General features: G+C 39.5%; 1 protein-coding gene across 2 annotated transcripts; it reads left to right on the plus strand.

Moving 5' to 3' along the window:
* The first annotated feature begins 46 nt into the window (after window positions 1-46).
* On the plus strand, window positions 47-21145 carry SLC39A6 (solute carrier family 39 member 6). Of its 2 annotated transcripts, none has more exons than XM_032152496.2 (10): window positions 47-313; window positions 2423-3220; window positions 5031-5211; window positions 6068-6237; window positions 7462-7680; window positions 12969-13074; window positions 15239-15616; window positions 17116-17196; window positions 18450-18640; window positions 19930-21145. In XM_032152496.2, exons 2-10 carry the CDS (start codon window positions 2432-2434, stop codon window positions 20080-20082), a joined length of 2268 nt encoding a protein of 755 aa, XP_032008387.1. In that variant the 5' UTR covers window positions 47-313; window positions 2423-2431; the 3' UTR covers window positions 20083-21145. The 2 variants fall into 2 exon arrangements, with proteins under 2 accessions (XP_032008387.1, XP_032008388.1); XM_032152497.2 differs by lacking the exon at window positions 47-313 and adding an exon at window positions 459-1401.
* Window positions 21146-21748: the final 603 nt, after the last annotated feature.

Consider the following 21748-nt stretch of genomic DNA (forward strand, 5'->3'; position numbering starts at 1 on the left):
CGGGCTCCGGGGTCGCACTGCGCATGCCCCGCAGTCCTGGGCGAAGGGGGCGGTGGTTCCCCGCGGCGCTGCGCGCGGCAGTAATTAGTGATTGTCCTCCAGTTTCGCGAAGGCTAGGGGCGCGGCTGCCGGGTGGCTGCGCGGCGCTGCCCCCGGACTCAGGGGCAGCCAACCCAATGAAACCACCGCGTGTTCGCGCCTGGTAGAGATTTCTCGAAGACACCAGTGGGCCCGTTCCGAGCCCTCTGGACCGCCCGTGTGGAACCAAACCTGCGCGCGTGGCCGGGCCGTGGGACAACGAGGCCGCCGAGACGTGAGTCTTTCAGGTCCAGGAGCAGGGCGGCTGGGAGGGGAGCTCCGCAGGCCAGACAGGCGTGGCAGGGGGGGTGGTTCTGCGGAGAACAGGATCCTGCGGACCGGGCAGGGGGGCTACAGAAAGAGGATGCTGGGGGCAGCCCGCCGCAGGCGCCCACTCGCCCTAGAAAGCCGGACTTCTTAGGGTGCTCAGATGGGTTTCGGGGTGCAGCGGAGGATTTTTTGAGGAAAAGATCCGTACTTTTCATCCCATATTCGAAGAAAGGACTGACGTGTTTAGAAATGAAAGGCTTTTAGAAGAGAGCTTTGTGCCCTCTTTTCCGTTTTCTGTACTCGACTTTTTCTCTAAGGCCTTTCCCTTCTGCTTTCCTTTTTCCTCCAGCACACACCAACTTGCAGGAAAGGAGATCCTTCAACGGGTCCACGACCGCTCTCAGCATCCTCCCTGGAGAAAGGCTCGGAGCTGTCCCCTGTGCTAGTCCCCTCCCAACCCGCTCCTCGCCTCTCTCCTGGGAATGATTTCTAAATGTTTTTTTATCTTTTACCTAGTAAAAGAATTCCCGAAACTTCAAGCCCCAAAGATTCCTCTTTCAGGAGCCTCGTTCTACGCCGTATCTCCATTTCCCACTGTTCCCTGTATGATAACCCGCACTTGTGCAACACATGAGTTTAACGAGTACTTGTAATATACATTCCTTCCTGTGTTTTCCTCATTCGCCTTGCCAAATAGGTTTTACCGGTATTTTAGATAAGGTAATGAATGCGAGAGCCCTGTCCAAAGAAGAACAGCTGACCGTGGTAGAGCTGGATAGCCGCATGCTCTTGCTTAGTTGGAAACTTGACATCTGCGTCTTTTGCTGGAGATGTGGGTTTGACCACCGTCACCTCCACCGTTGGTGCTGGACATCCTACTGGATCTGAATTAACTGAATTCTGGCTCTGCTTAACTGAATTCTGCTTTTCAAGCTCCAAGTCAATTGCTCCCTCCTCTTTGGGGCATAGGCCTTTGGTTCCAAACACTGCTGTGGATGATTAACAGCCTGTGATTAAATGTTGACTGGTTTGTAGTAACACAAGGATGCTACAGTGAGTTTTTCAAGAAGTTCAATTTACTTTAAGAATTCTATGTATGGACATAACGTGTCTGATTCATTGTCAAGTCGGAAAAAAGATTCAATGTGTATTTAAAGTATACACTTATTTGAGGCTGGGCATAGTGGTCACGCCTGTAATCCCAGCACTTTGGGAATTGAAGGTGGAGGATCTCTTGAGGCCAGGAGTTCAAGACCAACCCAGACAACATAGTGAGACCTGGTCTCTAGAAAAAAAAAAAAAAAAAAACTTTTTTGAAAAAAATTAAGTATACATGTATTTGAGTATGCATAGAAAATATCCTGAGGGATACGCTGGCAAAATTGAGCACCTTTGAGGATTGTGATTGGGGAAAGGGGTCTTAAATGGACTTGTATATAAGGAGAATGTATTAGTTTAAAATTTTTTAAATATGTGAATTCTGAGATTATTATTTCTATTTTTTGGTGTTTGAAGGTTATTTTATGAAATGATCGTGATGATCAAGGTAGCTAGATTTCATTTCGTTTTTTTTTTTTTTTTTTTTTTTTTTTTTTTGAGACAGGGTTTCACAATGTTGCCCAGGCTGGTCACAAACTCCTGGCCTCAGGTAATCTGCCTGCCTCAGCCTCCCAAAGTGCTGGGATTATAGGCATGAGGCACCACACCCAGCCTAGATTTAATTATGAATCATTGGCCTCAATGATTCAAATAATCGTTCAAATAAATTCTCAACTTCAGTAAGAAGTTGATGGCTGTGGCCACGTGGATCTCCCCTGTCTCTGTATTACTATTGCTTTTACAGTGCTAATGGCAGTCTCTTAGCACTCAGCTGTTCTCCAGTTGTTTCATGTGTTTTAGGAATGCAAGGGTAGAGCCTAGGATTCTAGTTCTTTCCATCTTCACAGTACCTAGCGTCACACTGGTCACATCACATGATGCTCTGGCAACTTTGATTACACATTAATTTTCAGTATGAGGTTTCTTAATTTGTTTTAGAAGTGAGTCAAGAATTTTTTTTTCCTGTCTTTTCTAGGAAGGCGCAATGGCGAGGAAGTTATCTGTAATCTTGATCCTGACCTTCGCCCTCTCTGTCACAAATCCCCTTCATGAACTAAAAGCAGCTGCTTTCCCCCAGACCACTGAGAAAATTAGTCCGAATTGGGAATCTGGCATTAATGTTGACTTAGCAATTACCACACGGCAATATCATCTACAACAGCTTTTCTACCGCTATGGAGAAAATAATTCTTTGTCAGTTGAAGGGTTCAGAAAATTACTTCAAAATATAGGCATAGATAAGATTAAAAGAATCCATATACACCATGACCATGACCATCACTCAGACCATGACCATCACTCAGACCACGACCATCACTCAGACCACGAGCATCACTCAGACCATGACCATCACTCAGACCATGAGCATCACTCTCACCGTAATCATGCTGCTTCTGGTAAAAATAAGCGAAAAGCTCTTTGCCCAGACCATGACTCAGATAGTTCAGGTAAAGATCCTAGAAACAGCCAGGGGAAAGGAGCTCACCGACCAGAACATCCCAATGGTAGAAGGAATGTCAAGGACAGTGTTAGTGCTAGTGAAGTGACCTCAACTGTGTACAACACTGTCTCTGAAGGAACTCACTTTCTAGAGACAATAGAGACTCCAAGACCTGGAAAACTCTTCCCCAAAGATGTAAGCAGCTCCACTCCACCCAGTGTCACAGAAAAGAGCCGGGTGAGCCGGCTGGCTGGTAGGAAAACAAATGAATCTGTGAGTGAGCCCCGAAAAGGCTTTATGTATTCCAGAAACACGAATGAAAATCCTCAAGAGGTAAGATGAGTGCTGTTCATTATTTTAATATACCTGTGTGTCTGTCCTGTCTCTGCTACTCTATCTCTAGTTGTGAGGAGTTTAAAGTAAAGGTAAAATGATGAAGTTATCGAAAAGGGAATTTCCATCTTCTCAGCAAGTCACTTGCCACAAAGCATGCCTGCTATGTTGTAAACATTCCCAATTCAGAACTTAGGGAACAGTTCTTTTGGTGAGCATAGTGCTGCCTCCTAACATTTTTTCTAATATAGAATATAAAATATGTAGAGAAAGATATCAAGGCTATCTTTAGAGGAAGTCTATAAAGGTGAACATTATTAATAAAAAATAGAAAATGAGGGGTTGAAAGCAGGAGTTAGAATCCATATTGGGCCGGGCGCGGTGGCTCACGCTTGTAATCCCAGCACTTTGGGAGGCCGAGGCGGGCGGATCACGAGGTCAGGAGATCGAGACCACGGTGAAACCCCGTCTCTACTAAAAAAAATACAAAAAAATTAGCCGGGCGTGGTGGCGGGCGCCTGTAGTCCCAGCTACTCGGAGAGGCTGAGGCAGGAGAATGGCGTGAACCCGGGAGGCGGAGCTTGCAGTGAGCCGAGATTGCGCCACTGCACTCCAGCCTGGGTGACAGAGCGAGACTCCGTCTCAAAAAAAAAAAAAAAAAAAAAAAGAATCCATATTGTAGGGAAAGGTGTGACTGAGGGGGCTGAAGACTACTGAGAATACCACTGCTGCCTCCTTGACAGAAGGTCCACCATGACTTGAGGAATGATTGAAATTGGAACAGTTTCCATGAATGTCATGCTGGACAAGGGAAGAGTCTGGGCAGTGAGGTTCTGAGTTCATGTGGTTTTTCTAGAGTAATTCGCCTTGGCTGAGAGATGTCAAGAACAGGGAATTATGTCAAAAAAAAAAAAAAAAAGGAAAAAGGAATTAGTTGATACAGTTTAATATGCAAAACTTTAGTACTTCATTCAAACCAGCATGTGACTGTACTAATCCTAGTAGTGGTCATAGCCATAGCAGCCCTGATGATAAAGTTTGCTCTGAGTTGTACCAACTGAGAATTGTGGTGGGAGTTGAAAATGTCTTTACAGAAGATGAGAAACTGGTATTAAAGCCAGTTTTGGGGTTTTTTGTTGGGTTTTTTTTTTTTCTTTTTTGGCTGGGGGAGAGATTGCACAGAGGAGTATCTTCAAACTAAGTTTGTCATCTAATTAAATAGTTGAAAACATCTGCCTGCTGGTACAGGTTCGTTTTATTAACCAGCCTTGCCCTCCACAAGAATAATCTGCATAGTTTAGTATCCTCTCATTGCAGAGCATTACTTTGCCAGGTATGTAGACAGAACTGAGTTTTTGCAAGTAGAGTCATTACTAGAAGAGAGGCATGTCTTGGACTTGTTTAGGCCAAGTAAGATAGCGTTAGTACTGAAGCAACATATTTCTCAATCTCTGACGAACCCCATTTTGAAATTAAAGCTCATTTCCTTAATACGTTTATACAGTGAGTTAACAGGCTTGTGAATCTCCATTTATCCTCATGCTTGTTCCACCTGAGGCTTTCTCCCTAGGTGACTCGTGATGTACTGCTTCTCTGATGAGGTAGACAGAAGAGGTGGGATACCACTGTGGTGACATAGTATCACCAGGTAGCTGGAGGCAAGTTCCAAAGTGCTCAAAACAGAAGTTGATTTTAATTTTCATTAACTCGAGAAAACAAAGAAGTAGCTTTAGTAAAAAAGGGTATTGTGTCATCACACTACTCTGATGGGGATGCCTTTTGGTGATTTTCACTGCTTTGTTTCTTTCAGTGTTTCAATGCATCAAAGCTACTGACATCTCATGGCATGGGCATCCAGGTTCCGCTGAATGCAACAGAGTTCAACTATCTCTGTCCAGCCATCATCAACCAAATTGATGCTAGATCTTGTCTGATTCATACAAGTGAAAAGAAGGCTGAAATCCCTCCAAAGACCTATTCATTACAAATAGGTAAAATTGCCTTATTTATGTAAAAACAATTTCAGTAGATTCATTTATGTTGTACTTTTCCTTAGATTTGCATCAGCCTATTTGTTTTCCAGTACAATTCTGAATATGTCATCTTAGTTGTTCTTTGCCTTGAATGTGAAGAAAGCAAGGAAGGGTGTTAGCCCTGCCCTTTAAAAAAAAACCCAGAAAATAAAATTTCAATTAGGACTTCTCTGGGTTCATCCTACAAGAAGGTGTCAGGATCACCTGAAATTTGGGATTTTTATATCATGTCACACTGTTTGGAAAGAGGTCTTGGGTTCATTTATGCTGCTTAGAAACCTAATATTGATACATTCTTATTGATAAGTGAAGCTAGGATAGGCTGCTATAGCGTAGGGTTGCATTGCTCAAAAATAATGAGGAAGGAATCACTGCTTTGTTTCCTGAGGACATTACTGAATTCCTGGTTTTTTCCTCTTCTTTTCTTTATTTTCTTTTCCTTTTTTATAAAAAAAAAAAATTCTTTTATAATTCAGCTCTTATGGGAGTCTGAAAGCTCAGTTCCTAAGTGAGCTACAGTTCATCCTTGGTAACCATTTTTTTTTCCTCCTTCACCCCGACCTGAAGAATTTCCCATTAGAGCTATGCTCCTTACCTGAAGAGTTCTTAAGTACCAGTCAAGTTGTTCATTTGAGCCAACAACAGATTTCTTGGTTATTGTGCTATTGCAACAGTAGGTCCTATTTGCATTGAGTTTGTGTGTTTTTAGCTTCTCTCCTTTTATGTGTTTTTCTATGCTACTCTCCAAAAGTCTTTCTTGTAAAGTTTATTAGTTGTATAATTTTTCTTTGTTCTGTTTTGTTTTGTTTGACAGCCTGGGTTGGTGGTTTTATAGCCATTTCTATCATCAGTTTCCTGTCTCTGCTGGGGGTTATCTTAGTGCCTCTCATGAATCGGGTGTTTTTCAAATTTCTCCTGAGTTTCCTTGTGGCACTGGCCGTTGGGACTTTGAGTGGTGATGCTTTTTTACACCTTCTTCCACATGTAAGTATAGTAATTTGTCCTGTTAGTGTTTGATTATTCAACATTGAAAAAATAATATGTTTTGGTTTATACTAGAATTTTTTGTATAAAATGTTAGAAATTTGGTTTAGAAAAGCTTATTTTAAAATATATTTGGTAAGTGAAAGCTGTATTTTTCTGCTCGATCTTAATACATTTGTGAATTTTGCTTTCCTTTTACAAAACACAGACTAATTTAACTTTTTGAAACCCACTTAATAAAAAGAGACAAATTCTGCCTGGCTATTAGTACTGTGATGGACTGCAGCAATGTGAGTTATCTGCTTTATCTGTTAGTGTAATTGCCAAGAAATAAAATATGTGACCCTTTATATACCCAAGAAACTTGGAGGTTTTCTTCAGAGTTGAATGTTTATGTATGTATTTAGAGATTTACACTTCATGACACATAAAACAAGTTTGGTAAAGTGAATTTACTTTTCCGTCAGGTATTTGGAATAGATGCTCAGTTAAAAAAAATGCATGTTTCATTCTTTAAATTCCCATTAAAGGTTTTCGAGTATGTGGGAAAAGGAAATCACACCATGCCTAGAGCACTACAAATCTCACGTTCCATTCAGCAGTGAAAGGAAACTATGTTGCTCTGACAAGCTCTCGGACCACCAGATGGCAGACATTCGGGAATACCTACTGATAGAAAGTGGCATGTGTATGGGGTGTACTCTGTGACCCCCCAGTCTCTTAGTGTGTTCCACACCTGATTCCCTAATGTGCAATAGCAGTAGTTACTACTCCACTCAGCTACAGGCTGCTAGGGCAGTGCACCTGGATCTCGGGTACATGCCAGGACCCAACACACACACACTAGGCTTTTTACAATACTAGTCTGATGACATTGGTATGGGCTTTTCAGTTGGGAAAATAGGCAGTAGAAACTGTGCACATTAAGTCTAGTATTCCTCTTATTTGTGGCCATGGTAATTTGTCAAGCATTGAAAATGCTCACTATTTATGTATTGTGAGGGTCACTGGGAATGTATCTGAAGTACATGACATGCATTAAGTTCTAGATAGCTAGCTGCTCATTGGTCATTTTATTTTTAATGTCCTAAACTTCACCTCATCTCTGAAGTATCTGAATAATTGCATAACTGAATGATTTCAATTTTGACCTTACCTAGCCAACTTTCTGACTCGTTGCGTGAAACTGGTGAATTTATAAATAACAAATTATTTTGCCTTCAGTCTCATGCGAGTCACCACCATAGTCATAGCCATGAAGAACCAGCAATGGAAATGAAAAGAGGACCACTTTTCAGTCATCTGTCTTCTCAAAATATAGAAGAAAGTGCCTATTTTGATTCCACATGGAAGGGTCTAACAGCTCTAGGAGGCCTGTATTTCATGTTTCTTGTTGAACATGTCCTCACATTGATCAAACAATTTAAAGATAAGAAGAAAAAGGTAAGAAAAAGTATACCGAGTACTTACTATGCTTCAGACATTTATTTATAGTAGTACTCTAACTAGATTGTTAGACTAGCATGCCCAGGTTGTATGAGCTTTATCTGAGAGGGAGTTCAGTACCCTTGAAGTACTTTTTGGTCCCAGAGATATTTATGAGGAGCATTTCTATATCTTAATAGCTCTGAAGTTTTCTGTCTTTACTATTCTTTTGAAACTCATGACAGGGTAAGAAAGGCAAGGATGAACACCTGTATAAGTGACCAGACAAGGTACCAGCAGGGCCTTGAAGACCAGAAGCATCGTGTATACATGCATACACTATCAATATTTATTAGTAGTTATGATTAACTAATGTCATTAATTTCCAATTAGTCACCCAGTAGCTAAATGTGCTGTTTTCTTTTAAAGGGTATGTGACTTTTACACACTTGCCCTTTGCAAATTGGATCAGAAATGGTATGAAATCAAACAATAGGCTCTTTCTTTCTGGCCAAAAAAAACCCTTTTGAGTCGCCTATGGTAATTTGCCACTTTCGATATGATCAAGCAAGTCATTCAGAAGACTGTCAGGAGACTCTTAAAAATGATGTGCGTCAGGTGGGGTGGTTCATGCCTGTAATCCCAGCACTTTGGGAGGCCAAGGCAGGCAGATCACTTAAGGCCAGGAGTTCAAGACCAGCCTGGCCAACATGGCAAAACCCCATCTGTACTACAAATACAAAAATTAACCAGGTGAGATGGCGGATGCCTGTAATCTCAGCTACTTGGGAGGCTGAGGCACAAGAATTGCTTGAACCTGGGAGGCAGAGGCTGCAGTGAGCTGAGATTATACCACTGCACTCCAGCCTGGGCAATAGCGAGACTCTGTCTCAAAAAAAAAAGAAAAGAAAAGAAAAGTGATGTGTTCACATCTCAACATTTTAATCTAACCTAATACATCTGTACACTCATATTCTGGTCATTTGATATTGACCAGGATTTTCTTCAAGTTGGAGTTCCATATTCTGTATCATTTCTTTTTTTCTTTATCAGCCATGCTGCTTCATCTATGATTTCCAATTTTGGTCTCTCTAAAATTGAACAAGAGATTACACACTTAAAGCTATTCTGAATGTAGAATCTAGGTTTTGGAAATTAAAAAAAAATTTATTCAGTGGTAGCCTTACGTAATTTGATATCTTTTTTTAGCACCTTGCCTTTGAATCTTCCAAGTATTCAGCTTTTGTGTTCACGGAATTAAGTATCCCCCACCAGGCATGGTGGCTCATGCCTATGATCCTAGCACATTGGGAGGCTGAAGCAGCAGGATTGCTTGAGGCCAGGAGTTTGAGAGCAGCCTGGGCAACATAGCAAGACACTATCTCTACCCCCAAAAAAAGAAGTAACTCCTTACTATCATTTCATAGTTTGAGCAATGTGTAATTAAATTGTGCAGTTACAGTAATAAGTATAACTGGCATGAAGAGGTTTCAAAACTAACACAGTTGATTCTTGCTGAGCATAGAGCTCACTGTGGGAAACAAATGCGTGTGTAAACAGGAGAGTGTTTACATACTAGGAGTACTTGCTCTTAGGGATTTTACATTCACCGAAATCTCAAAAATTTTCAACCCTCTCTTTAGTGGACCTAAATATAGAGGGAAGAAGTAAAATAAGAATAGCTTATTTATTCTTAATCAAGGAAGTCATCTTCTGTGTTGCCCATTGACCCAATTGCTTCCCTTGGACTGTTTCTTAATGTTATTGAATAGTTTCTAATCTCATTTAATTATCTCAAAAAGAAAAAAAAAAGCTACTCATTATATGGTGAGTACTGGGAGCTCTTCAGGCATTTTTTACTTAGAATTTTCCTTAAGAGAGCCATCTTGCACCCCTGGGAGATCCCATATATCATAGTTTTAGGTTATCTGCCATATATGGACTAGTTTATTCCTACTTCTTAATTGCAGACTTAAGTCTTCTGCAATTATTCATACATTTTTTAAAAAAAAAGATCAATTTTCATTCTGGGAGACTTGGGGATAGGTTGTTTTTTTCTTTTTTTAACTGTACGTCTGGGTCAAAATGTCATAATTTATTTAACATTCTCATTTCAATTTCGTTTCCAAATTTTACCTAAATACAGCTTTTCTTTTTTTTTTTTTCATTTTTTAAGAAAACAAGATCTTTTTTAAGAGACAGGATCTTCCTCTGTTGCCCAGGTTAGAGTGCAGTGGCATGATCATAGCTCATTTGCTTCAAATTCCTGGATTTAAGCAATCCTCTCACCTCAGCCTCCCAAGTAACTGAGACTACGGGTTCGTGCCACCATGCCCAGCTAAGGATAGCTTTTCTTTAACTTAGCACTGTTTAACCTAGGACTCCAAGAAATAGGCCCTCTGTTATCTGACATAGAATAATTTTTTCTTTTTTAACTCTAGGTTATAACTAGATTATTAGTGAGTTGTAAAATCAATCTGTATGTCATAACCAATATTTTTAAATGCAACAATAATATTATATATATGACTATTTTACATTACATATATTAATGTGGGTTATAGTCAGAGTAGTTTGATGCGCTCTGCTTTAAAATAGTATCTACTAGAATGTAAGCTCTTAAAAGCCAGGATCTCTCTGTCTTGTTTACAGCTCTGTCTCCAACGTGGAAAATAGTGTCTGGTACATAATAGATGGTAGTAAATATTGAACGTTTAAGGAGCATGAAACAGAAAGATGAAGACTTCCCATAGGAGTTTTGCAAATGTTACATGTTCTCTTCTCTTTTTGGAATATGCTGAGTTTATCTTTTGTTAAAGGCATCCAGATATTAAAGTTACTTACTTAATAATTTTTAATCTAATTCTCTCAAAAAGAAAAATACTACTCATTATATTGTGAATATGGGGAGTTCTTCAAGCTCATAACAGGGCATTTTACTTAGGATTTTTCTTAAGAGATCCATCCTGCATCCCTGGGAGATTCTGTATATCATATTTTTAGGTTACAGGCCTTCTGCTACTTAAGGTTAACCTTCTGCTAGTGAAGATTATTGTTCATGCTGAAAACTAGAGAATCATCTCTGATATCCCCTTCATCCCCACATCGAACCAAGTTTTAATAAATATGTCCATGGTCTCTCCATTCCTCTCCATCTTTCTTGCAGTCATTCTAGTCCAAGCCATGGTTATCATCCACATGAGTGACAGTTACTGCCTCCTAATAGGAGCCTGTCCACATTATTTTGTTTTCCTCCTTTTCCCAATCTAGATTTCACAGAGCGGGCACTGATTTGTTTAAATGAAAATATGATGAGGTTGCACACCACTACTTAAAATCCTTCTTCCAGTGGCTCCATTAGTTTTTGGACAAAGCCCACTATTCTCAACAGAGTTCTATTGTCTGATCTCCTTTAGCTGCCTCAGCCTCATCTCTGGCCACCCCCTCTGACCTAGTAGGCCCCAGCCACCTTGTACTTCTTTGAGTTCCAGAACAGTGCTGGCCCCTTCCTGGTGCTACTCCCTGCCTGGAATGCTGCCTCCCCAACCTTCCCCACCAAATTCCTGCCTATCTTGGTATAAGTTATATATTAGGTCTTGGTATAAGTTATATTTTTTCAGTGGCCACCTGGAAATTATTGAGGTCATGTTATTATACATTCTTAATTGCACTCTGTTCTTTTCTATTGTAAAATGTATCAAAAATTATAGTCAAAGAAGTATATAATCATTACCTGTGTAAAACCCCTCCCCCTGTGGATAGTAAGCTCCATAAGAACAGAGACTGTGCGGCTTATTTTGTGTTCTACTCCCAGCATTTAGCAAAGGGAACATTGTGGGCCCTTAATACTTATGGAATGAAAGAACTGGTTAAACTATACGTTCTAGAACAATTGCCCAATGAGAAATAAAGCACCAGCATAAATGATTTAAGATACCCTGAGTTCATTTATTTTTACAAATATTTAAGTACTTTCTCTGATTGAAGCATTATATTCAGGATAAGTGTAAAGATTTGGGTGTGTGTTTGCCTTTTTTTTTTTTTTTTTTTTTTTTGAGATGGAGTCTCGCTCTGTCGCCCAGGCTGGAGTGCAGTGGCGTGATCTCGGCTCACTGCAAGCTCCGCCTCCTGGGTTCACGCCATTCTCCTGCCTCAGCCTCTTGGGTAGCTGGGACTACAGGCACCCGCCAACACACCCGGCTAATTTTTTATATTTTTAGTAGAGACGGGGTTTCACTGTGTTAGCCAGGACGGTCTCGATCTCCTGACCTCGTGATCCGCCCGCCTTGGCCTCCCAAAGTGCTGGAATTACAGACGTGAGCCACCGTGCCCGGCCGTGTTTGCCTTTAAAAGCTCTTAAAACTTAAGAATGTATAAACACTTGATATGCTATTAGAGCTTGAATGAAATCTTAGGTATGGTGGTGATCATCATATTCAAAGGTACTGCACATAAGAAATCTGTTACTTATGTGATAACTTTTATTTTAAATGTTCTGTATAAGTAGATGATACACAGACACCCTTGTTCAAACAGTGACCTTTACACAACATAAAGGCTGCTTGGACTTAGGGACAATATCTCTGGTATGGTATTTGGGATGGTTAAAAAGCCCAGTGACGAATTGAAGATTAATAGAGGCTTGTTTTAAAAGAGAAATCATGTTAATGGTGTTTTATTAAAGAAAAGTGTTTTAATAACTAAAAAACAATAGTTTTAGGTTATAAAAAGTATGGGAAGTTTGGGGTTTCAGTGTGCAGAAGAGGCATGGAGGAAGCCAGGCAGGTGGTTACCAGATCACTAGATGCCTGAAGGAAATGCCCTTAGCTGGGTTTTTTTTGTTGTTTTTTGAGACAGCGTCTCCCTCTGTCACCTAGGCTGGAGTGCGGTGGCACGATCTTGGCTCACTGCAACCTCCGCCTCCCGAGTTCAAGCGATTCTTGTGCCTCAGCTTCCCGAGTAGCTGGGAATACAGGCCCATGCCACCACACCCGGCTAATTTTTGTATTTTTAGTAGAGATGGAGTTTCACCATATTGGCCAGGCTGGTCTCGAACTCCTGACCTCATGATCTGCCTGCCTCGGCCTCCCAAAGTGCTGCAATTACAGGCGTGAGCTGCCGCACCCGGCCAGGAGTATGCATTTCTGACAAATTCCCAGGAGATATTGTGGTGCCTGTGTGGGACTATACTTAGAGTAGATGACTGTGGGGGCATTCTGTGTGTTTTGCTTACCTGGTTATTGATTGAAAGCTGTACATATAAACAAATTACTGTTTTAAAGTATTGTTTTCCCTCACTATTTTAGAATCAGAAGAAACCTGAAAATGATGATGATGTGGAGATTAAGAAGCAGTTGTCCAAGTATGAATCTCAACTTTCAACAAATGAGGAGAAAGTAGATACAGATGATCGTAAGTTCTTATGCATAAATTTTAGGGCTGGAGGGAGTTCATTGCTGTATGATTTGCAGGCAACTTGGACTATCTGGAAGAAATGGGACCATGTCCTTTGGTTTTGGTTTTTTCAATATCTTGTACTTTTTAAAAAATTGCCAGTGAGTACATTGTTTTTGTATATTTACATTTATTTTTTCTGTAACTTTTTATTTTGAAGTAAATTCATTTTCATAGAAAAGTTTAAGAATCGTAAAAGAATTCCTGTATCCCATTCACTCATATTCCCCGGTTATTTTACCACACTGTCTTTCTCACTGTCTTTCTCTAGCTCTGTCTACACACACACCTTTTTCTTTAATTTTTTAGTGACTAAGGGGCCAGCTACACACACTTTTTTTCTAAACCATTTGAGAGTAAGTTATAGACATGATGTTTCTTTACTCCTAAATACTTATGTTTCCTAGGACAATGGACATTCATATAACCAGAGTTTAATTATTAAATCAGGAAATTTATACTGATACAGTGCCATTCTCTGTAGACGTTATTCTTCCAAATGCCTTAATAGTGCTTTTTACTCCAACGCTCCCCCAACCCCAACCACAATATTGTTCCAGAGCACAATTCAGGATCAAATATTGCATTTAGTTGCCTCTAATTTTGGGTTTGTTTAGTATTTTTGCATGACTAGGTTGATCAGTTTTGGCAGGAATACCACAAAATGGTACTTGTCCTTTTCTGTGACATGGTGTGCCACCTGATATGATTCTTTGTCACTTATTGGTGGTGTTAATTTTGATGACTTGCCTAAGGTTGTATTTACCATGTTTCTCCTGTTTTGCCTGAAACTTGGCTGTTTGCTTGGCATATGTTGTCGGACAGAGTTAAGATTCATATTTTCAACCCAGCTCCTTGCCATGATCTTCAAGGTCCCGCTGAGCCCACCACTCTCCCGCATTGTTCACTGTGCTGCAGCCCCACTGGCCTTGTTTTCACGCTGGGAGCACATAAGGCTTGTCTCCGGGCCATGCACTCACTATTCCTTGTACTTGGAATACCGTTCTCTGAGACCATTACATGCGTTCCTCCTCTTGTTGTGCAGGTCTCAAATCAGGTATCTCCTTTAGAGGCCTTCCCTGAGCACCCAACGACAACAGGCATGAGCCACTGTGCCTAGACCACACTGTTTTGATATATGGTTGTTGTTTTTTTTTGAGACGCAGTCTCACTCTGTTGCCCAGGCTGGAGTGCAGTGTGTGATCCCAGCTCACTGCAAGCTCCTCCTCCTGGGGTTCATGCCATTCTCCTGCCTCAGCCTCCTGAGTAGCTGGGACTACAGGCGCCCGCCACCACGCCCGGCTATTTTTTTTTAATTTTTAGTACAGATGGGGTTTCACCATGTTAGCCAGGATGGTCTCGATCTCCTGACGTTGTGATCCGCCCACCTCTGCCTCCCAAAGTGCTGGGATTACAGGCGTGAGCCACCGCACCCAGCCCCCTCTTCAGTTTTTTAAATGGACTCCAGTGAAATGTGTAATGATGGGGAGGAAATACCTGCCCTAGAAATGGACTGCAGTGTCAGGGATGGTTCCAAGAAAATTGATAACTATGTACAGGAGAAAAAAAAACCTTATTGTAGCGATTTATTTTCCTTTGCACAAATAGATAATAAATTCCTCTTGGTGATGATGAAATAATTCAGATTCTCTGTTTTTTCCTTGAATTTTGCCTTCCAAAAAAGAGGAGGTCAGATGGCAGGATTATGCTTGTTTTTTTATTTCTAATTTTCATTACTTCTCTAAGATATTTTTCTAAAATAAATATTTTAAATAACATAACATGTTTTCTAAAACAAGCAGGTTCTTCTCTTAGGATGAGGAAAAAAGTCGTTTTTAAAAAGGTAGGGAGGCAGAAGAAATTAAGGGAGCATCTGAGAGGTAGTTATTGAAGGTTAACATTTAAAATCCATTCTTAATATTTGAGACCATTCCATTTCTGGAATTCATTAAAATCTATTGATGTTTTTCATCAGTAATACTTTAATGTTTAGTTCTGCAGATATGAAGGAGTTATCGTGCTTTAAGATCTTTTGTTGACTTTTTCAATCAGGTTTGAAATGTCTCCAAGTCCATTAACAAAGCCTTCTAACTGTCCCCATGCCCTTTATGTTTATTCCTAGGAACTGAAGGCTATTTACAAGCAGACTCACAAGAGCCCTCCCACTTTGATTCTCAGCAGCCTGCAATCTTGGAAGAAGAAGAGGTCATGATAGCTCATGCTCATCCACAGGAAGTCTACAATGAATATGTACCCAGAGGGTGCAAGAATAAATGCCATTCACATTTCCACGATACACTCGGCCAGTCAGATGATCTCATTCACCACCATCATGACTACCATCATATTCTCCATCATCACCACCACCAAAACCACCATCCTCACAGTCACAGCCAGCGCTACTCTCGGGAGGAGCTGAAAGATGCCGGCATCGCCACTCTGGCCTGGATGGTGATAATGGGCGATGGCCTGCACAATTTCAGCGATGGCCTAGCAATTGGTATATATCTATATATTTGTTCCTTGTTTCTGAAAATGTCACATTAAACACCTAGTCAAATTTTAACAAAGAATAGATTAGTTTAGATGAGGATATTAGTGACTTCCAAGATTATAAAAATGTTACTTTTTCTTTTACTGCTTTGACAATGAAGTGCTCAATAAATATTAGGTATGATTAAATGCTAGGAATTGTACCTAGCCCATTACCTAAATTGTAACTGTCAAAAGCTGTTCTTAAATTGCAAGTTCTTAATATCAGTCTTTAATTTGTATGGTGCATGTATGAGATTTTTTTTTCTCCCTATATGTTGAAGTTCCCTCATCAATAATATAAGTAATATTTATAAAAGTAAAATTATATTTTCCATCATCTTTTATGCTAAAGGAATCTTCATACATCTAAGTCCAGTTACCAATCTCTATCCTATGAAGAATTATAGAACTTTTGCTAATAAATTGTTATACCACAATTGGGAGATAACAGAATACTTACAAATTTTAATAATTTAGTGCTGGAAGGAACCATGCAATGAGGCAGCTGAGGTCTGTAAAGGTGGTGCCACTTGCCCAAGGAGGCTGTGCTGTGTTATATCTAGGCCTGGCCTTGGCTCCCTGGGAGTCGAGTGCTCTTCCACTTGTACTATATTATGCAGAGCTGAAACAGACAAAGGAGGAATGTCCAACTGCACAGTCGGCTGGATGCGGTAGCTCATGTCTGTGATCCCAGCACTTTGGGTGGCCAAGGCAGGAGGATCGCTTAAGCCCAGGAGTTCAAGACCAGCCTAGACAACATAGTGAGACCTTATCTCTACAAATAAAAAAAAAAATTAGCCAGGCATGGTGGCACACACCTGTAGTCCCGGCTGCCTGGTAGGCTGAGGTAGATGGAACGCTTGAGCTCAGGAGTTTGAGGTTCTAGTGAGCTATGATCTCACCACTATACTCCAACCTGGCCAACAGAATGAAACCCTGTCTCTGAAAAAAAGAAAAAAAAAAAGCACAGTCATGGTTTATAATTGATTGTATAATATGTCAGCTTTTTAAAAGGGGACAGCTATTTGTCCTAGAGTTTTCTCACTGAAACAGTGAAAGAATAAATGTAAACATCTAGTTACTTAGTAAATTCCTCTGAGGCAAGTGAAACATGTTTGTACCCTTGACAGGAGAGTTTTTTCCTAAACCTTTTAAACAGTTTATTTTATATTCTTGAATATGCCTTTTATATGGTAGCAGTTACTTGTATAACTTTATCCGCTCACTCTAAGGCATAGAAAACCTTCCCTTCTCTTTCATGCCTGATGTGCTTCTTTGGGAAATTTAGACCTCATGGAATGTACTCTAAGATTTCTTACAAAGAAGATACAGAGTTGGGTTGGGAAATTTCTGTTCATTCACTGCCAAAATACCGTTTTCTTGTTACCTCATTTTGCATACGGATAAGATTAAAAAACACACAAATTAATGTAGCCAAACTTTTTCTGATTGATTTTTACACAGGTGCTGCTTTTACTGAAGGCTTATCAAGTGGTTTGAGTACATCTGTTGCTGTGTTCTGTCATGAGTTGCCTCATGAATTAGGTAAGAGAACCACATAAATTGTATTTGCCAGGTGGGTGAAACGTTCTAGTGTTACTGGTTTTTGCTAATGGTAGTTCAGCAAGCTTCTTCATCAATTCCATGCCTTCTCATAAGTCTGCTAACCAGCACACTGATGACATCAGGGATCATCTTCATACACACAAGGTGAATAAGACTACAGGATACAAAGGAATCATCTTCCATTAACAAAAGTCGAGAAAGAGAATCTCATTGGAATTGAAGGGAAGTGGATGAGTTGTGTTTTGAGTATTGTTCTTCTTTGTCACTAGGCCTTAAAACCTTCCCTAGTTCTGGATCCCAGTTCACGTCCTTGTTTTTCTTGTTTTGGAGATATATTCACACACATACCGCTGATGGCCATTTTCACTTTTGTTCCTTGTTACACGTTCAGCCATTCCTTATAATCTTCAGCGTCTAATTTATGTTCCACGTTCGAGTCCCATGAAGCCCCTCTCTTATTTCCATCTTCATGTGTCTCTTTTCTCCCTTTATAATTGTAGCATTAAACTCTTCAGCTCTTATTTATGCATTACCATTATCATTTGCTGATCATCTCATGTGTGTTCTCCACCCATTCCTCCCTTCTTTGTGGCCAAATTCCAAGCTCCTTGAAAACAGTGCAAGACCACAATATTAAATTTTTAGTATTTATGATTTTGACAAAGTATAAGCCTTAAAAAATTTTTTTGGATAAGATATCTGGCCAGGTGCAGTGGCTCACGCCTGTAATCCCAGCACTTCGGGAGGCCGGGGCAGGGGGATCACCTGAGGTCAGAAGTTCGAAAGCACCCTGGTCAACATGGTGAAACCCCGTCTCCACTAAAAGTAAAAAAATTATCCAGGTGTGGTGGCATGCACTTGTAGTCCTAGCTACTCAGGAGGCTGAGGCACAGGAAAGGCTTGAACCCAGGAAGCAGAGGTTGCAGTGAGCCAAGATCAGTGCCACTGCACTCCAGCCTGGATGACAGAGCAAGATGCTGTCTCAAAAAAAAAAAGTACTTTGTACATCAAGTTGAATGATGAAGAATAAAAAGGAAAAACAATAGTTTCTACAGCTGTTAGGGTAATTTACTGAGTAACACTGCTTTAACCCTAGGTAATTCTTAATTTTGTTTTCTTTTCCCCCTCTCAAAAACACTGGAAAATTTTCTTAAATCTGGGAAGTATCTTGGTATGTGTCTTAAAAATGATTTCTCAATGACTTTTTCCTCCTTTTTCATTTTCCATTAAAGGTGACTTTGCTGTTTTACTAAAGGCTGGCATGACTGTTAAGCAGGCTGTCCTTTATAATGCTTTGTCAGCCATGCTGGCGTATCTTGGAATGGCAACAGGAATTTTCATTGGTCATTATGCTGAAAATGTTTCTATGTGGATATTTGCACTTACTGCTGGCTTATTCATGTATGTTGCTCTGGTTGATATGGTAAGTTTTTAAGAAGTCTTATTACATTATTGACCAACAATAAAATAGAGAAAATATTCGGTAAAGCCTCATTTTTTTTCTCTCTTTTTGGAGCAGCAGGAAGTGGAATCTTGCTATGTTGCCCAGGCTGGTCTCAAATTCCTGAGCCCAAATGATCCTTCCACCTCAGCCTCCTGAGTAGCTAGGACTATAGGCTCAATAAAATATCTTTTTTTTTTTTATCTGGGCACGGTGGCTTACGCCTGTTAGTCCAACATTTTGGGAGACCAAACCAGGCAGATCACTTGAGATCAGGAGTTCGAGACCAGGCTGGCCAACATGGTGAAACCCCGTCTCAACTAAAAACTACAAAAAAATTAACCAGGGGTGGTGGCATGCGCCTGTAGTCCCAGCTACTTGGGAGGCTGAGGCAGGAGAATCACTTGAACCCAGGTGGAGGTTGCAGTGAGCTGAGATTGCACCACTGCACTCCAGCCTGGACAACAGAGCAAGACTCTGTCTCAAAAAAAAAAAAGGTTTTAAATGCAGTCATTATGGGAAGTGATTCTATATTCAGAAATTTGTGGCATATAAGAATATAGGTTCTTTAGAGTTTTTTTTTTTGAATTGTTGATCACACCTTTATCTTGCTTAATATGTGTCTGGATTCACAAAAATATCTACATCCTTCTGATGTATCATTTTAGGGTATGATCTCAGTAATCAGGCAGTGAATTTTCTATAGATTTGTAGGAAGTCTAAGACAAGACGCATATTGTTGGCATGCTGTATACTTCAGAATGCTTAGTGTATTAACAAAGGAGTCATATCTTTTTGTCACTAATGTTCTCAAAACAATCCCAACCAATCTTACTGCTAAAATTGTATTTTATTATTTTATTTTTATTTTTTACTTTGTAAGCAATCAAAGACAATATGTATCTTATATAGTATAAGGTTTTCTGTCTCTGAACTAAAGACAAACTACATGTTACATGCAGTTCAGATATGCAGCCAGTAACTGAAGTACGAAAATCAATATCGCTTTTCATTTTCCAGTGGAGCAAACTGAACCAATACAAACTTTTTCTTGCCCATAACATCATGAGTAATCATTGTTAAATGGCTAGGAAATGCTGTGTGACATTATTAGCTAGAGTCAGTATGTATGTAATCATGTTTTAAGGAATTAATTCACAGTATAGCTACAAATAAAGCTAGTATACTGTCCTACAAATTTTTCTAAAAACTAATCTGTAGTTCTAAAAACTTAAATGTCACTCTTATTTTCCCTTACTTTTTTTTTTAAGGTACCTGAAATGCTGCACAATGATGCTAGTGACCATGGATGTAGCCGCTGGGGGTATTTCTTTTTACAGAATGCTGGAATGCTTTTGGGTTTTGGAATTATGTTACTTATTTCCATATTTGAACATAAAATCGTGTTTCGTATAAATTTCTAGTTAAGGTTTAAATGCTAGAGTAGCTTAAAAAGTTGTCATAGTTTCAATAGGTCATAGGGAGATGAGTTTGTATGCTGTACTATGCAGCATTTAAAGTTAGTGGGTTTTGTGATTTTTGTATTGAATATTGCTGTCTGTTACAAAGTCAAAGGTACGTTTTAATATTTAAGTTATTCTATCTTGGAGATAAAATCTATATGTGCAATTCACCGGTATTACCAGTTTATTATGTAAACAAGAGATTTGGCATGACATGTTCTGTATATTTCAGGAAAAAATGTCTTTAATGCTTTTTCAAGAACTAACACAGTAATCCCTATACTGGATTTTAGGTCTCTGAAGAACTGCTGGTGTCTAGGAATAAGAATGTGCATGAAGCCTAAAATACCAAGAAAGCTTATACTGAATTTAAGCAAAGAAATAAAGGAGAAAAGAGAAGAATCTGAGAATTGGAGAGGCATAGATTCTTATAAAAATCACAAAATTTGTTGTAAATTAGAGGGGAGAAATTTAGAATTAAGTATGAAAAGGCAGAATTAGTATAGAGTACATTCATTAAACATTTTTGTCAGGATTATTTCCTGTAAAAACATAGTGAGCACTTTTCATATACTAATTTAGTTGTACATTTAACTTTGTTTGTATAATACAGAAATCTAAGTATATTTAATGAATTCAAGCAATATATCACCTGACCAAGAAATTGGAATTTCAAAATGTTCATGCGGTTATATACCAGATGAGTACAGTGAGTAGTTTTACGTATCACCAGACTGGGTTATTGCCAAGTTATATGTCACCAAAAGCTGTATGATTGAGTGTTTTGGTTACCTGGTTTACAAAAGTATCAGAGTAGTAAAACTTTGATATATATGAGGATATTAAAACCGCACTAAGTATCACATGACTTCAATTCAGAAAGTACTTTGATATCTCTCAGTGCTTCAGTGCTATCATTGTGAGCAATTGTCTTTTATATACAGTACTATAGCCATACTAGGCCTGTCTGTGGCATTCTCTAGATGTTTCTTTTTTACACAATAAATTCCTTATATCAGCTTGATGTCAGACATCTGGTTTTCTTTTCTTTTTAAAATTTTTTTTTACCATCGGAACCATTTTTAACTGTAGAGTTCATTGGTTTTAAGTATATTCATGTTGTGCAATAAATCTCCAGAACTTTTTCATCCTGCAACATTGAAACGCTATATGCACTCAACAGCAACTCCCCATTTTCCCTAAGCCCCTAGTAACCACCATTCTACTTTCTGTTCCTAAAAAATTGAGCTATCTGATTTTTTAAATTATAATCTGGATTGTAGTATACTAATCAATTCATTTATAATATTGTATTGGGTGGCCTTATTCAATTTTTAAATTGTTTATCACAAAGGGTACTTCAAAAAATATTGGTCCACAGTTTGTTCTCGGGTGTCTCTATTTTTTTTTTTTTTAACAACTGGGCCGAAAGCTGTAGAAGAAGCATTGTTAATATTCTACACTCTCAAGAGAGTCAATGTTTTAATTCAAGATATTTACGATGGAGAGCTTGTGATGAGACTCAATGCTTGAGAGAGACTCCAGGTATTATTATTTATAGGTCCTGGGAAGTACATGGCACATCTGGAGGCCACACACATGGAGGTCAGGGAATGCAGGCAGAAAA

The sequence above is a fragment of the Hylobates moloch genome, unplaced genomic scaffold, assembly GCF_009828535.3.
Source record: "Hylobates moloch isolate HMO894 unplaced genomic scaffold, HMol_V3 SCAFFOLD_5, whole genome shotgun sequence".
NCBI lineage: Eukaryota > Metazoa > Chordata > Mammalia > Primates > Hylobatidae > Hylobates > Hylobates moloch.